The following is a 12,241-nucleotide window of genomic DNA, read 5'->3' on the forward strand; positions in this document are numbered from 1 at the left end:
GGCGACGACGGGGGCGCGCGGACAGTGTCGGGGCGGCGCGTGGACAGCGGGCGGCGTCGGGGCAGCGGACGGCGTCGATCTGGGCGCCTGGCGGCGTCGATGAGCTCGGCATCGTCGGGCGGGCCGGGGGGCAACTGGCGATGAGTTCGTCAAATTTTCCTAAGTGCTACTTATATACCCAGGCCATTGATCCCGGTTCGTGGCACCAACCGGGACTAATGCCCCCCTTTAGTCCCGGTTGGTGCCACCAACCGGGACCAAAGGCCTCTTTTCGGCAGCCCAAAGGGCAGGAAGCGACGGCCTTTGGTCCCGGTTGGTGCCACCAACCGGGACTAAAGGGGTGGTATTGGTCCCGGTTGGTTCCACGAACCGGTACCGATGCCCCCTTTAGTCCCGGTTGGTGCCACCAACCGGGACCAAAGGCCTGTGCTGCCCCGAACTCAAATATTTAGTCCCACCTCGCCAGTTGAGAGGGAGGCGCACCTGTTTATAAGGTGCGGTGCGCCATCCCTCTCGAGCTCCTCTCTAAAGCAGGCTTTCGGGCCTAACACTGCAATCTGTGCCTGTGGGCCTACTGGGCCTCCCGCGGGCCTGAATCATGGCCCATGGTAGGGTTTCTAGTCGTATTCAGGCCGTGGGGGCCCAGTAGGTGGCACTTTTTTTGTTTTTTTGTTTTTTTTTGTTTCTACTTAGAACTAAATACTTATTGTTGCTATAATTAATTTTTTTCCAGTTTTTTTGTTTTGTTTTCTGCATTATTTATTTTATTTTGTTTCTTGCTTTATTTTTTAATTCTTTTTATTTTTGTTTTAGAAAAATTATAAACTTTCTGTTAGTGCCATTAGTTTTCAAATTTGAAAACACTTTTTAAGTTTTTTTGTTTTCTTTGTTGCTTTATTTATTTTATTTTGTTTCTTGCTTTATTTTTTAATTCTTTTTGCTTTTAGGTCAGCAAAATTATAAACTTTTTGTTAGTGCCATTAGCTTTAGAAAAAATATAAACTTTCTGTTAGTGCCATTAGTTTTCAAATTTAAATAGTTAAAATTTGAACATAGATGCACCTATAGAGAAAATTCAACCTAAATTCATAGTTTTCAAATGAACTCTGAAAAAGTTGGCATAGCATACTCGTCTGTTACAAATTTGGCATGGTATCATCATAATAGTTGCGGGAGAAAGTCTTCACTTTTTCTTCGCTTGTGTCATTTGCTTATTGCGCCGTAACCATGGATAATCTTCATCGTTTATCAGGATGCTTGGGTCAGCCTTGACATTGAAGGGAGAAATTTCATGAAACCTTTCATAATCTTCAGACAAGTCTGTCTTGCCCTCCACTCCCAGGATGTTCCTTTTTCCTGAAAGAACTATGTGGCGCTTTGGCTCATCGTATGATGTATTCGTTTCCTTATCTTTTATTTTTCTCGGTCTGGTAGACATGTCCTTCACATAGATAACCTGTGCCACATCATTGGCTAGGACGAACGGTTCGTCAGTGTACCCATGATTTTTCAGATCGACTGTTGTCATTCCGTACTGTGGGTCTACATGTACCCCTCTCCTGACAGATTGACCCATTTGCACTTAAACAAAGGGACCTTAAAATCTTGTCCGTAGTCAAGTTCCCATATGTCCACTATGTAACCATAATATGTGTCCTTTCCCTTCTCGGTTGTTGCATCTAATCGGACACCTCTGTTTTGGTTGGTGCTCTTTTGATCTTGGTCAATCGTGTAAAATGTATTCCCATTTATCTCGTATCCTTTGTAAATCAATACAGTCAAAGATGGTCCCCTGGACAACAAGTACAACTCATCACAAACAGTGTTGTCACCTCTGAGACGTGCTTCCAACCAACTGCTGAAAGTCCTTATGTGTTCACAAGTAATCCAGTCGTCGCACTGCTCTGGGTGTTTGGAGCACAGACTGTTCTTGTGTTCATCGACATACGGGGTCACCAAGGTAGAGTTCTATAGAACTGTGTAGTGTGCTTTAGACCAAGAATGCCCGTCCCTGCATATTATTGAGTCCGCTCCTAGCGTGCCTTTTCCAGTCAGTCTCCCCTCATACCGCGATTTAGGGAGACCTATCTTCTTAAGGCCAGGAATGAAGTCAACACAAAACCCGATGACATCCTCTGTTTGATGGCCCATGGAGATGCTTCCTTCTGGCCTAGCGCGGTTACGGACATATTTCTTTAGGACTCCCATGAACCTTTCAAAGGGGAACATATTGTGTAGAAATACGGGCCCCAGAACGACAATCTCGTCGACTAGATGAACTAGGACATGCGTCATGATATTGAAGAAGGATGGTGGGAACACCAGCTCGAAACTGACAAGACATTGCGCCACATCACTCCTTAGCCTTGGTACCATTTCTGGATCGATCACCTTCTAAGAGATTGCATTGAGAAATGCACATAGCTTCACAATGGCTAATCGGACGTTTTCCGGTAGAAGCCCCCTCAATGCAACCGGAAGCAGTTGCGTCATAATCACGTGGCAGTCACGAGACTTTAGGTTCTGGAACTTTTTCTCTGGGATATTTATTATTCCCTTTATATTCGACGAGAAGGCAGTCGGGACCTTCATACTGAGCAGGCATTCAAAGAAGATTTCTTTCTCATCTTTCGTAAGAGCGTAGCTGGCAGGACCTTCATACAGCTTCTGAGGCATGCCGTCTTTTTCGTGCAAACGTTGCAGGTCCTCCCGTGCCTCAGGTGTATCTTTTGTCTTTCCATACACGCCCAAGAAGCCTAGCAGGTTCACGCAAAGGTTCTTCGTCACGTGCATCACGTCGATTGAAGAGCGGACCTCTAGGTCTTTCCAGTAGGGTAGGTCCCAAAATATAGATTTCTTCTTCCACATGGGTGCGTGTCCCTCAGCGTCATTTGGAACAACTACTGCGCCGGGACCCTTTCCAAAGATTACGTGTAAATCATTGACCATAGCAAGTACGTGATCACCGGTACGCATGGCGGGCTTCTTCCGGTGATCTGCCTCGCCTTTGAAATGCTTGCCTTTCTTTCGACATTGATGGTTGGTCGGAAGAAATCGACGATGGCCCAGGTACACATTCTTCCTGCATTTGTCCAGGTATATACTTTCAGTGTCATCTAAACAGTGTGTGCATGCATGGTATCCTTTGTTTGTCTGTCCTGAAAGGTTACTGAGAGCGGGCCAGTCGTTGATGGTCACGAACAGCAACGCCTTTAGGTTAAATTCCTCCTGTCCGTGCTCATCCCACGTACGTACACCGTTTCCATTCCACAGCTGTAAAAGTTCTTCAACTAATGGCCTTAGGTACACATCAATGTCGTTGCCGGGTTGCTTAGGGCCTTGGATGAGAATTGGCATCATAATGAACTTCCGCTTCATGCACATCCAAGGAGGAAGGTTATACATACATAGAGTGACCGGCCAGGTGCTGTGATTGCTGCTCTGCTCCCCTAAAGGATTAATGCCATCCGCGCTTAAAGCAAACCATACGTTCCTTGGGTACTTTGCAAACTCATCCCAGTACTTTCTCACGATTTTTCTCCACTGCAACCCGTCAGCGGGTGCTCTCAACTTCCCGTCTTTCTTACGGTCCTCACTGTGCCATCGCATCGACTTGGCATGCTTTCCATTTCTAAACAGACGTTTCAACCGTGGTATTATAGGAGCATACCACATCACCTTCGCAGGAACCCTCTTCCTGTGGGGCTCGCCGTGAACATCACCAGGGTCATCTCGTCTGATCTTATACCGCAATGCACCGCATACGGGGCATGTGTTCAGATCCTTGTATGCACCGCGGTATAGGATGCAGTTATTAGGGCATGCATGTATCTTCTCCACCTCCAAGCCTAGAGGGCATACGACCTTCTTTGCTGCGTATGTACTGTCGGCCAATTTGTTATCCTTTGGAAGCTTCTTCTTCAATATTTTCAGTAGCTTCTCAAATCCTTTGTCAGGCACAGCATTCTCTGCCTTCCACTGCAGCAATTCCAGTACGGTACCGAGCTTTGTGTTGCCATCTTCGCAATTGGGGTACAACCCTTTTTTGTGATCCTCTAACATGCGATCGAACTTCAGCTTCTCCTTTTGACTTTCGCATTGCGTCCTTGCATCGACAATGACCCGGCGGAGATCATCATCATCGGGCACATCGTCTGGTTCCTCTTGATCTTCAGCACCTTCACTCGTTGCAGCATCATTGGGCACATCGTCTGGTTCCTCTTGATCTTCACCAGCTCCCCCCGTTGCAGCATCACGGTATTCAGGGGGCACATAGTTGTCATCGTACTCTTCTTCTTCGTCGTCTTCCATCATAACCCCTATTTCTCCATGCCTCGTCCAAACATTATAGTGTGGCATGAAACCCTTGTAAAGCAGGTGGGTGTGAAGGATTTTCCGGTCAGAGTAAGACTTCGTATTCCCACAACCAGGGCATGGACAACACATAAAACCATTCTGCTTGTTTGCCTCAGCCGCATCGAGAAACTCATGCACGCCCTTAATGTACTCGGAGGTGTGTCTGTCACCGTACATCCATTGTCGGTTCATCTACGTGCATTATATATAATTAAGTTTCTAAATTAATAGAAGTTCATCATCACATTAAAAGCAAAGTACATACATAGTTCTCATCTAACAACATATAGCTCTCCAGAGCATCTAATTAATTAAACAATACATTGAAACTATGTAAAACATTTTAATGCGAAAACAAAGGCAATCATAATCGCAACCAAGGTAACAATTGATCCAACGGCATAATGATACCAAGCCTCGGTATGAATGGCATATTTTCTAATCTTTCTAATCTTCAAGCGCATTGCATCCATCTTGATCTTGTGATCATCGACGACAACCGCAACATGCAACTCCAATATCATCTTCTCCTCCTCAATTTTTTTTATTTTTTCCTTCAAGAAATTGTTTTCTTCTTCAACTAAATTTAACCTCTCGACAATAGGGTCGGTTGGAATTTCCAGTTCACATACATCCTAGATAAATAAAATCTATGTCACGTTGGTCCGCATAATTTTCATAAACAACAAATGAACCAATAGTTATAAAGATTAATATATATACCACATCCGAATCATAGACAGGACGAGGGCCGACGGGGGCGGATACCAAAACCATCGCACTATATAAGATGCAATAATAAAAGTAAGAAAATGATACAAGTATCTATCTAAACATACAAGTAACAATATTTTTCCTTTCAGAAAGAAGATAAGAACAAGAGGCTCACCACGGTGGTGTCGGTGATGAGATCGGCGCGGGTGATCGACGGCGGTAAAGACGGGGGTGGGGTGTGACGGACCGCTAAATCTAGACAAAGCTCGAGGAAAATGGAGCTTTGAGGTTGAGCTTCGAGAGGAGAAAGCTTAACTAGTGTGTCTCGAGCATTTCATCGAACACCTCATGTGCATAGGAGGTGAGCTAGAGCACCACAAACCCCTCCCCTCGCGGGCCCAGAAAAACAGAGCACTGGAGTGCTCTGCTCGCGGGCGAGGGTATATATAGGCAGCACTATTGGTCCCGGTTCGTGGCATAAACCGGGACTAAAGGGGAGCCTTTGGTCCCGGTTCAGGCCACCAACCGAGACCAATGGTGGTGGGCCAGGAGCCAGGCCCATTGGTCCCGGTTCGTCCCGCCAACCGGAACCAAAAGGTCCAAACGAACCGGGACCAATGGCCCACGTGGCCCGGCCGGCCCCCTAGGCTCACGAACCGGGACCAATGCCCCCATTGGTCCCGGTTCTGGTCTGAACCGGGACTAATGGGCTGCCCCGGCCTGGACCGTTGCCCCCTTTTCTACTAGTGTTCCAGGGCGGGGTGCCAATGTAGGGGAAGCCGGAAGCAAGGCAGGGACGGACACCGGGGGACCTCATCACCGAGGAGGAACACCTCTCACCACCACTCACCCTACCAAATTATTTGACCGAAAAGAAATAACAATTGGGAAGAGCAACTGGATCACCAGAGTAGTGGGATTTGATGGAGGGGGAAGGAAATCCATCTATTTCTGCAGCAAAGCAATAGTCAAATTAGATGGAGACTGGAGAAGATGAAGAGGAAGTGGAATATGCTTTGTTGGGAAGACATGAGGCACTTCGTTGAGGAATCGTAAGGGCATGACCAATGAATAGCCCCAGGGTAATGCCTCACATGCCATGTATGATCGGATGTCAGAAAAAGTAGGTTCCGATAGGGAAGTGGGATCTTATGGAGGAGGCGGGTGCTTGGAGAGAAAAAGTGTGGTCCGATACATGAAGTTGAAAAGTTGAAGTGAAGAGTAGGGATGCATGTATAGTGAGAGTCTACTTTATATTCTTTGATGAGGCCCACTAGTAGTAGCTTGCATTGGGGAGAAACAATCAATATAGATGCCTCAATCTACTTTCTGTCATGGGGCATATGTATCCATATGTCATCACTGTACATTGCCCTAAATGCCATGTGCGGGGTTGCATATGATAAAAACGGATGCGGCAGTAATCCTCTGCATAGCCTAAAGGCGAAATTTTCTTTTAAGAAAGATATTGACGTCAACGGATGGTGTGGATGCACCACAACTCGGGAAAATTAGCTAGTAGGGGGCTCCTATTTTGATATAGTAGATTTATTCGGGGAGAATGTACACCGCCCAAGGTAAGAGTACTTATATGGAGTCTGTCAAGAAGTTCGCTCCCAGCATGGTCGTCGATATACTCCAGACACTTGGAACAAACTAGTATGTGCCTGTCATGTGATGGCGAGCCGGAAGATACTTTTCATGCCTTGTATATATGCCCATTAGCTTCTTCTTTATGGAGGACAATGTAAGAGATCTGGTCGATTCTGGAGATCTCGCAGATAAGGAACACTGGCGTGGCATGGAATGGATCTTCCATATTGCATGTGACATGTATGAAAACCAACGGCTCAAACTATTCATGATGCTTTCGCCGATATGGTACGTCCGAAATGAAGTGGTACATTCCAAACTAACTCCTTCTTTGGACGTGTCAGAGAGGTTCCTGTGCAGTTATGTTTCTTCTATACTAAATACCATTGTGAATCCAAGTTATGATCCGGTCAAATGTAAACGTGTAGTTGAAAATGGGGACTGCCTCCTGATAGAGAAAACTGTAGTTCATGCTCAACCAAGCTTCTCTTCTTCTAAATCAAGGCTTTGCCAAGCTAAACACAAATGTCTCTTTCATACATGGTGACGGCTCTGTTGCAACTATTATGGTTTTGAGGGATGTAGAAGGTAACATAATTTTCAATGCATGTCGTCACTTAATCTTCTATCATGATGCACATGAAACGGAATAATTTTGGGCCACATATGATCCATTATTGTTTGTTTATGGGTGGACGCAACAGCGTGGGCCATTACACTCTAGTCCTCTTGACTCTCCAATGCGTTTCACCGGCCACTCCTCATGCAATGGTCTTTTCATCCTCACTGATGGAGTGACTGCCCAATTCAACAAGGTTCGAGCAAGGTTCTTCCGGGAGTGAGAAAGCGACAAGCGCAACAACTGCACGGTTAAGGTGGTCAACTGTTTGCAAAGCTATGGTCAAGGGTCATCTAGGCTAGTTATCAAATGGTTCAGTAAGCTTACCCAAAACCCCTCCAGCCTTTAGGTGAGAATTTTAAAAACAAGTATTTCCCTGGGTTATTGGTCCCTAGGACGACCAAATCCGACTTCCCTTTTGAAGGAGGATCTAGTGGGTATCACATATTAGCTGGCTTAACAAAAGCCGGTTGAGACAATAATGTGAACTGCCTTTTCTTATGGGGAAATAGTAACTACTTTTCTTGTTCTGTTAGTTTGATATTTAGATTTTGTGACTTGATAATTATATGTAGTTTTCTTAAATCAAAAATAAAAATTGAAGTTAAAAAACTTAATTATATATATATATATATATATAGGTAAAATGTTAGGGGCACCTAGGTGCTTGGGCACCTAGTTGGTTTTACATTAATGCGTCGTGGATCCAAACCCATTAAATTTTGCATGCAAGATTTTTCCATTTATGATATTTCCCTTCCAAAGTTAGCACGTATGCATTTGTTTCTAAATAAATACACTCATGCATAACTTCCCTTGCGTACATGATCTCCATTTGATTCTTTCCAAAACAAATGTATGTACATACAAAATCAATATACTCGAATGTGAAATATCCAGAATTTCGAGGGTACAGACTATCGTTCCAATATACTTCGAAGGTATGTACATATACCCAATATATTAGTGGGTGCATATATATACTATGCATGAGAATTGCGCATGAGTACCCTACAAAAGGTAGTACTGGTCTAAGCATATATCTTACAGAAATTATATCCCCAAAAATGTTACGTATGTCAAAAATCTAACATTTAAATATTGTAGAGAGAAATTTATGAGTACATACCCATATTATTTTTTTAATTATATTCTCATATTACTAGGGACATAACATTATAAATAGTGTGTAACATGCTTTAAATAGCCTAACGAATCAAACATCATATAATAACCTAATATTATATTTTGTATCATATTCTCATACATAGAGACATGCTCGAGGTTTCAAATACATACTAACGAGACACAATGTATATACCCAAAAATATCATGGGTATGCAAATATCTCAAAATATGTTGAGTATGTGCACAAATCTGGTACAAAAAATGATACACTCTTTTCTAGTACATGTATTCTCGTTCAAGTCATACCCGTAAATGATACTCGGGACATACCCAAAAATGATATGCCCCCATAATATAATTAAAATGTGGCATACTCAAAAGTTATATACCCAATAACATTATACGCGCATGTGATGTATCTCAACTTTAATATGCAATGTCGGTTGAAAATATGTCAAAGGTAGGTATATATACCTAAGACGTCTGTACATGTATATCTATAGTATACACAAGGACTGCACACGCATACCTCATAAAAATACTAAGGTTGTATGTATATACCTTGAGAGGACTTTCCATTCTTACGTACAATGAAATAAATTAAGAAGAAATTGTAGCTATCACTTTCCTATTCGACGCATGACATTAAGGCACATAAATCATACATTTATTGTTACTTACCAATTATTTCCATACAACATATATGGAAGGTGCTTAATATATTCGCACCTTTTATAATCTGCGTGCATCAGTCTAAGATCCAACGGTCACGTGAACAAGGATGTCGTCTACACGTGAACAAAGTATATGAGAAAATAGCGTTGGCATGTGAGCTAAGCAATGCACGGTGGGCCAAGTCATCAGCCCAAGCTGGGGTTCTGGTCCAACCCAACCCCACCCTCTCGCTCTGCTCTGCTCCGAGGCTCTCAGCCTTCATCTTCACCGATCCAATCCCCACCCAAACCCTCGCTCCGCCGCCCACGAGCGCACCATGGCGCCGCTGATCGACGACGCCATCATCGAGATCATCCTCCGCCTCCCGCCGGACGAGCCCGAGCACCTCTTCCGCGCCGCCCTCGTCTGCAAGCGGTGGCTCCGGATCATCTGCGACCCCGGCTTCCTCCGCAGCTACCGCGCCTTCCACGGCGCCCCTCCCCTCCTCGGCCTCCTCCACAGGCTCATGCTCTGCCAACTGGGCCCGCCCACCCCCTGCTTCGCGTCCACCACGTCCATGCCCAACTTCCCCTACCCGGGCACCGACGGCCGCCTTGTGACTCCCCTCGATTGCCACCACGGCCGCGTCATCTCCTACCTGAGGCAGGACGATGGCTTGTATTACCAGGTGTGGGACCCCATCATGGGAGACTGCCACGTCGTGCCCACAGCGGGCATCGATTGGCTCATCCAGTCCGTGGCGGTGCTCTGCGCTGTCGATGGCTGCGACCATCTCCACTGCCATGGCGGTCCCTTCCGCCTGCTCTTCGTGGCCACTCACGGGTACAACTACAAAATAATTGCGAGCGTCTACTCATCGGAGACCAGTGAGTGGAACGAGCCAGTGTGTCTTCACAATAGTTGTGAAGCCTATGCCCGGCATATGCAGGAGGGGCTCGCAGATACACACCGCTACGACCCCAAGTACATACCCTATGTCCAGCCTAGGCGAGGCACCCTTGTTGGAGACGCAGTCTACTTCACCGTTCGGCTAGGCAATGCTATCGTCGAGTATGACCTGGGCAAGGATCGCTTATCCATGATTGACCCACCACCGGCGGCGCGAGACGTGTGCTACATTTCCCTCATGGCGATGGATGACAGTTCATTGGGCTTTGCCTGCATTGAGGGATCGAGCCTTTGTACGTGGTCAAGGAAGGTGGATACAGTTGAAGCTGCGGAATGGGTACAGTACAGGGTCATCGAGCTCGAGAAAACTATACCTGTTGCCAATCCCGATGACAAAAGATTTGTGGTTGGCTTTGCGGAGGGTGCGGGTGTCATCTTTGTTAGCTCAGGTGTTGGCTTATTCACCATCAAGCTCAATTCTGGGCAGGTTAAGAAGGTTGACGAGTCTGAAGTCTCTTTTAGCGTCCTACCCTACATGAGCTTCTACACTCCAGGTATGGTACTGGAAACATTGCTAATTATGCAGACATAACATGTTGATCTCGTACTATCTTGTTACCTTGCTTCAGATTTTTCTTACAACAAAAGTATTGTTTTTTTGTGGCATAGCTGAAGGTCACATCTCAAACCCTGTATCGTAACCATTGGAATTAGTACTAGCACCTAGCTCACCAAAGTGGAACACTGACTTACAGTTGGTTATGAGTTTTGTTGCATGATATAGTGTAGATCATGGCACATTGTAATCGCTAGTAAGGACTAACTGATGAAATCTTGCTGCTGGTTTCTTTCAGAGCTACTACCATTAATTAAAATGAGCAGTCCATGGGAAGCAGGGCAATTGCATCGTTACTCTGAAATAAAATGACTCCTTCCTGATGGGTTAAAATGGAGATTCCTCAATATTTAGTCAACCTTGTTTTTTTTTGTTAAGATGCATTAAGTTACTTTCTGGCATAGCTGAAGCTCACATGTCAAATGCAGTCTTGTAACTTTTGGAACTAGTTATAAGTAGAACAACACATCTAGTTATAAATTCTGAGACTGGACAGTTGGATTTGATTTTTGTGCTTGGTGTTTGTTTCTTTCAGATCGTGGCAGATTGTTGTCTCTAGCGAGGACTCAGTGACCTCTGGTGTGCCGCTCAATAGTGCTGCATTCCAGAATGGATGAATCTATCATCTTTAGTCTGCTGTTGTTGGCTTCCAAGCTACTAATATCAGGTTATTTTCTTTAGGTAGAGCAGTTTAAGCATGAGGGGTGCAAGTCAATTGTGATCTAATGCGATTGTTTTCGTTCAATTATCCTGATAATGTGGCTAGAAAATTGTGTTGCAGTTGATTAAGTGTGTTCTGTTATGTAGTTTAAGTGTAGTGTGCAAGTCATGATGTTCAGTTGTGGTTGTCATGTCGAATTCGTCCTTGATCACACTGAGCGCAAACTTCAGTTATGACTGACTGTGTTTTTGTTGAATTCCTGTTAATCAGATCATCGGAAAATTATTCCTGGTTTTTTATTGGTTTTCTTTCTGTTAAACAGTTTTAAGTATGAATGGCAAAAGTCAGATTGTTCGATTGTGCTTGTCCTACTGAATCTGTCCCAATCATATTATTTACAGACTATGGGTTAGTTTGGTTGCTACCCTGGGCCTCATGCCTGAGAAAGCTTGGTGCCTGGTGTGGACGTGAAAATGTTGGCGAATCTTGCCTGGCCTGGCTAGCCTGGAGAAATTTTGTTTGGTTGGTTGGAGCCTGGCCAGGACAGTTCATTGGGCTTTGTGTGCATTAAGGGATCGAGCCTTTGTACATGGTCAAGGAAGATGGATACAGCTGAAGCAGCGGAATGGGTACAATACAGGGTCATCGAGCTGGAGAAAACAATACCTGTTGCCAATCCCAAGGACAAACGATGTGTTGTTGGCTTTGCGGAGGGTGTGGGTGTCATCTTCGTTAGCTCAAGTGGTGGCTTATTCATGATCAAGCTCAATTCTGGGCAGGTTAAGAAGGTTGATGAGTCTGAAGTCTCCTTTAGCGTCCTACCCTACATGAGCTTCTACACTCCAGGTATGATACTGGAAACATTGCTAAATATGCACACATAACATGTTGATCTCGTACAACCCTGTTACCTTGCTTCAGATTTTTCTTACAACAAAAGAATTGTTGTTTCGCGGCATAGCTCAAAGGTTACATCTCAAATCCAGTCTTG

At 44.8% G+C, this 12,241-nt stretch overlaps 1 protein-coding gene across 1 annotated transcript; it reads left to right on the top strand.

Moving 5' to 3' along the window:
- Window positions 1-9,401: 9,401 nt before the first annotated feature.
- Window positions 9,402-11,303, top strand: LOC119315433. The gene is made up of 2 exons (XM_037590067.1): window positions 9,402-10,527; window positions 11,125-11,303. Exons 1-2 carry the CDS (start codon window positions 9,402-9,404, stop codon window positions 11,160-11,162), a joined length of 1,164 nt encoding a protein of 387 aa, XP_037445964.1. The 3' UTR covers window positions 11,163-11,303.
- Window positions 11,304-12,241: the final 938 nt, after the last annotated feature.

This window comes from Triticum dicoccoides, chromosome 6A (assembly GCF_002162155.2).
Source record: "Triticum dicoccoides isolate Atlit2015 ecotype Zavitan chromosome 6A, WEW_v2.0, whole genome shotgun sequence".
NCBI lineage: Eukaryota > Viridiplantae > Streptophyta > Magnoliopsida > Poales > Poaceae > Triticum > Triticum dicoccoides.

Bases quoted from the DNA above. Each gene is read 5' to 3' on its own strand.
- LOC119315433 (XM_037590067.1), top strand. From the start codon at position 9,402: ATGGCGCCGCTGATCGACGACGCCATCATCGAGATCATCCTCCGCCTC. The intron at 10,528-11,124 runs GTATGGTACTGG...TGTTTCTTTCAG, and splicing joins CATGAGCTTCTACACTCCAG to ATCGTGGCAGATTGTTGTCT.